We start from the raw sequence: 5,750 nt of genomic DNA, 5'->3' as shown, positions 1-5,750 counted from the left end.
CATAAAGTACACTAAAAAAGGACAGCAGCATATATACTTTGGTGAAAAACAAAACAAAACATACTATTAAATGTATAAAAAAATGCACTTGAAATACAAGTATGTTTATAGTATATTTGTATTACTACAACCATACTCAAGTGCATTTTAATACATTATAAAAAAACATAAATAAAAAAAGACTGAAATGCTATGGAAGAGCTATCTTTTCCATTTGTAGAACATTTCAGTTATACCGGCCTTACTAAAAAGTACAGAATTTTACATTAGTAAATAAATAAAAATTACAATGCAATTTTCAGAAGAAAAAAAAGACATAAAGACTGAAAAACAAAGTGCATAAGTGAATAGCTGTGTGTGGATGGTGATGGGAGGATGACGATGATGCCCTGGCAGCTTAGATGGTGTTTGGCACATGGCACAGACCCAGAGCATCCCAGTGCTGACAACACACGGCAGAATCGAGGGAGGAGCCAAGATTTAGATGGCGTGGCTGCCAACATCTGGGGGGCGACTGATGGAGACAGAGCTGGTGGATCCGAAGGCGCAGATGGAGGGCTTATAGCAAGAAAAGTGTAGAAAAATAGTGATTGAATGGTTCTGGTTATTTATTGATGCTGGTGTAATCATCATTTTGTGGCCTGACTCACTGATCTCGTTCAGTGGCTGATCTTTAAAACTATAGTGTGGGTTTCCACTTGTTTCTTGTTATTTACGATAGCTATATCACAATTACGGATTTTGAAACTTCTTACTAGGTGCTTTTATTTTTGCTTTTGTGTTTGTGTTGAGTTTTAGTAGTGTGTTTTGTGATGTTCAGAGTCGATATGTTTATACATTTTTTTTGATTGTCACCGTTGTTGAGATTCATACGCTGACTCTTCATGTGTGTGTTTCACAGCATGTTAGAACTTTTTGTTTTTGTGATGTGTGTGATCTTCCATAACAGCCCGCTTGTTCTTTTGCTCTGTGCTTGTGTTTAGCATATTCCTTAAAAGTATAACTAAGCATATATTTAATACAAAAGTACTTCTAGTATACTTTTTAGAAATATATTAAAATGCAATTCAATATATTTTTATTGCACTTCAAATAAGTATGTTGGGAATACAAATGTATTATAAACATACTACTTGTATTTCAAGTATATTTTTAATACATCTAATACTACGTCTTTTTCACCTGGGTTGTAACACTCCAAAGAGAAAGGAAAAATTGAAATCACATCATATGACCCCTTTAACAGTGTCATCGCAGCAGCGCAATCATCCGCATTTCAGAGTGTGCAAAAAACACGCTGTCCTTCGGCACCTAGACAGTGGAGTATGGCCATTTTCCACTTCGTTGGGACAATATCGAGACCCATTGCTAGCAGGTATGTTTCAAAAGACATTTTGCATCGCTTCCATGACTTTAGGCTCACCAGGATGGGGCAAAAAGTGGCTCGGGGGAGATAACAACTGCATGGGAAAATCATCTGCCATCTTTGTTGCCAATTTTTCTGTCTGTAAAGAAGACTCATACTAGAGCTTACTTTACTTTTTACTGTCCTCATCAACTTCTGAATTGTGTGAAAACATTCAAGTGCCCTGAATGTCAGCGGAGCCCCAGAGACAGATCCCCTGCGAAGACCTCATCACCTCGACGATCATCAACACGAGACCACAGGAACCAGACAAGTCCTCTGCTCAATCTGACCTGTGTTGCAGCCTGGAATTAAACTACACCATGCTGGTTTCGTCTGGCCAGAGGAGAACTGCCCCCCCAACTGAGCCTGGTTTCTGCCAAGGTTTTTTCTTCATTTCTGTGACCAATGGAGTTTTGGTTCTGATGTCATCAGAGAAGGAACGCCATTCTGGAGTAACTTTTCAGATTTTGATTAAAGACTACCAAGACATTTTTTAAATTTTTTTTCGGTGGATTAACTTGCACGGATGAATTGTTCACATCAAGACTAGCAATGTGTGCTAACAAAGTAAATAGTGTACATTTTTATTTCATGCAGACTTTAAAGTAAAATGTTAAAGTAACCACCAATCTCATTACTGTAACGAACATATTACTTTAACTAACCATCAGACTTTTAGTGTAATTAAGCATGCAACAATAAGAAGCTTAAAGAAGTAATTGTGTACCCCTCTTTGTAGAAAGGACCATTTCCTATTACTTTGAGCTAGTTTCTTGAATTATGTACTGTTTTCTGATTTTTTTTTTTTCTTTTTCTGAGGTTTACGTTACCTTCTTGCACGTGAGTGTACGTGATCTTGAATCCAGACACCTTGCTCTTCGGTTTGGTCCAGGACACCATGAAAGAGCTGTCGGTCACATCGCTGAAGGCAAGATTGGATGGAGGCTCGGGGCCTGGGTACAGAACATTAAATACAGGTCAACATCAGAAAGAGACAGAAAAGAGAAAGGCAGAAGAAAAAAATAAGCTGACAGGAGATAACAAGTCAGAATCAAAAGAAAGTTGATGCAAAAAAGTAATGAATGCAAAACCAGAATAAAACATTGTTAAGCAGTACTTGTTTAATTGCATTCACAATTCTTTCATCTCTGTGACAACCCTTACATACGTGTCTCAGAAATAAGGCTGGTTATCGGTTATTTGAGTGAAAACATAAGTGTATATATGTGCAGTCGAAACATATATACACTATATAGGCCACCGCCTATACAGAGCCCCACAGAAACATCACTGTTAATGACTAACATGAAATCCTGCACAGGAGCAAGAAAACACAAGAGTGATATTATGATGCTGATGCTGCTCTTTTGAACCTGGAGAGGAGAAGAAAAATGCAAAGAAGAAATGAGTGAGGAAGTGAAGACACTGAGGAGGAAATGTGAACGGCCGTTAAGTGATTTCATTAAAAACAACACAATTTGTGTCTTGTTGGCCAACATGGAACAAGTTATTTTACACGAGATTCAACCACTGCTGTTTGTTTGAAATCAAGGGGGGTGACCATGGTCTTACCCTAGACTGAGGGTGAGTGATGAGGGGAGATATGAAGATTGCTGACTGTAATCTTACCCTGGATGAGAGAAGATCAAAGCAGCGATAAATGGTGATGAGCAGGACTGTCTCATGAATATATCTTACTGTTTGTACCAGAACTCTATTTTGAATCTCCTGAATAGTCATCAAAAGGAATATTTCAGGTTAATATTCCCAGAATGGGACACGTAAATCTCCATAAGTTCTATTATTAGCATCAGCAGCATGTTGTCGATTACCACAGAAAATCATTTTGATTGATCCCTCAAAGAAGAACAAAAACATATTTACAGTAATGCACTTACAATGGAAGCATTTCCCATGCTTTAAAAGCAGAAATGTGAAGCTTGTATTTATGTTACCAAAAAAGGTGAGTTAGCAGTCTGAGTGTGATTCCAGTGCCCGTTTAGAATAAAATACCATTAGTTCAAATCAGACAGAATCATCATGGCATCAGTCTATGTTTATATTGATTTTACATAACTATTACAAAATGTAATTAATTTCATTTTTCTTAATTTTTACACACAGAAGGACCAGTTGAAATTATTTTCTGGCATAATCAATAGCATGCCACAGATGCTGCTTTTAACCAAGAATAAATGAACTAAATAAATTGTTGCATTAATCAGTGGTTACCAGCACAGCAATGGCCCCTGAATCAGACAATGTTAATGAAATAACATCATCCTCTATAAATCTGATAAAACTGAAGACTCTTCGGAGAAGTGAATGATGCAATACTACACTATAGGTACTCTCTGCTGCGGCGCAGCTCCAAGAGAAAATGGTAAATGGTCGTTGTTCAGTTGAAGTTATCTGCATCCGAAAACCTAGGCTGCTGACATGCTGCCTATCAGCCAATGACTCCGCAGGCAGCGTTTGTTCATGAAGGTAACTCATGAAACTGATATCGGACATGCTTCTGAGGCAGCTTAACGTTCAATGATCTACAACAAAATAGAACGAACTTCGGTGATAACTAAGCGAATATTTAATTACTTAATAATACTGATTTCTCATTAGAAATAACTTCAGACGAAACCTTTATTTTGCTCAACCATCACGAGATAGGACACACAGGATTGTGGGTATCAAGGCAGCGAAGGATGCATCTATTCTGCCTTTAAATATCGACCAAATGAAGGCAGGAAGTGAAGCTAACATTGTATTCGACATGTCTTGATGCCTTCCTACTGTGAAATGTGTCCACCAAAGGCAGCATTTTCCAGTTTCGGATGCAGCCATCTGTTCAACGTTGATTCTGCTCCGGTACCAGACATGCTTGTTCTGTCTAGTCGTATTGGAAACATGCTTGTTCCTAAGCTCTCAGTTGTTATTGGGAATATGCTTGTTCTTAAGTTATAGTTGTATTGTCGGGAACAGTGTTGGGCAGTAATGCATTACTTAGTAATGCGTTACTGTAATTTGATTACTTTTTTAGTAATTTAACGCGTTATAATTTTCAAAATAGTAATTAGAGTATAGTTACAAGCCGAGGTCTCTATACGTTACTGCCGCATTACATTGCTGACAGAATGCAGTGATTTCTAATCTAGATTGTAAAAAGGATGTAGCTCAAGCACTGTCGAGTCGAGCGCCAGTGGATTAGAGACCTGCTCCCGCGAGACCCGAAGCAACAGAGTGAAGCGCAGGATAAGACTTTATAGGCGAGTGCAGAGTGTGTGACTGTGCGGGATGTGGGAGAATAAAATGATTCACGGGACTCCCGCAAAATAGAAATATCTAAATATAAAATATCTGAAACAAATAAATTGTTATTCATCTATTGAAGATGCATTATGCATATATTTATTGTGTTATAACAGAGATTTGTGAGATCGCGATGAACTGAGATGTCTTTTAGAGATTATAAATGCAGTGCTCTTTGCTGGCATTCTGCCAAACCATGCACGCAGCAGCCGCTTGCTTTAGTTAAAAATAACAGTGTTCTGTGAATGTTGATGCTTTAATAACAAATATTAATCAGGAGCGTGTATGCTGGGATTTCATACATTTCATGGAGAAAAAAGTAACGTAGCTAGTAATGTAACTAATTACTATTTACTTTTGAAATAAAGTAATCAGAACAGTAACGCAGAGACTCGTGTGTGTGCGGGATGCGGGAGAATAAAATGATTCACGGGACTCCCGCAAAATAGAAATATCTAAATATAAAATATCTGAAACAAATAAATTGTTATTCATCTATTGAAGATGCATTATGCATATATTTATTGTGTTATAACAGAGATTTGTGAGATCGCGATGAACTGAGATGTCTTTTAGAGATTATAAATGCAGCGCTCTTTGCTGGCATTCTGCCAAACCATGCACGCAGCAGTCGCTTGCTTTAGTTAAAAATAACAGTGTTCTGTGAATGTTGATGCTTTAATAACAAATACTTATCGGGAGTGTGTATGCTGGGATTTCATGAATTTCTTGGAGAAAAAAGTAACGTAACTAGTAATGTAACTTATTATTAATTACTTTTGAAATAAAGTAATCAGAACAGTAACATGATTACTTTTAAAAGGAGTAATCCGTAAATCAGTAATTTGATTACATTTTCAGAGTAACTTGCCCAATACTGATCACGAATGATTCGCGCGAACATAAACGCATTTAGGTAGATCGGGGATGCATTCACTTCACAAACAAACGTAATCCACTGCGTCTTCAGCGGCTCAGATGACGGGAGTAAATGACGACTGCTATGTTCATTATTACATCCAACAACAGAAGACTT

At 37.5% G+C, this 5,750-nt stretch overlaps 1 protein-coding gene across 1 annotated transcript in view; it reads right to left on the bottom strand.

Moving 5' to 3' along the window:
* The window catches only part of LOC107703636 (tenascin-X-like), a 46,536-nt gene that overhangs the window by 13,081 nt on the left and 27,705 nt on the right, over window positions 1-5,750 (bottom strand). Inside the window, exon 7 of the mRNA XM_016506342.1 lies at window positions 2,239-2,361. Within this exon, the coding sequence (XP_016361828.1) occupies window positions 2,239-2,361 (123 nt within the window). The remainder of the gene's footprint in view (window positions 1-2,238; window positions 2,362-5,750) is intronic.

The sequence above is a fragment of the Sinocyclocheilus anshuiensis genome, unplaced genomic scaffold (genome assembly GCF_001515605.1).
Source record: "Sinocyclocheilus anshuiensis isolate Anshui unplaced genomic scaffold, SAMN03320099.WGS_v1.1 scaffold1212, whole genome shotgun sequence".
Taxonomy (NCBI): domain Eukaryota; kingdom Metazoa; phylum Chordata; class Actinopteri; order Cypriniformes; family Cyprinidae; genus Sinocyclocheilus; species Sinocyclocheilus anshuiensis.
Note: the sequence above shows the minus strand (reverse complement) of the source record. Positions and strands in the feature narration are given on the sequence as shown.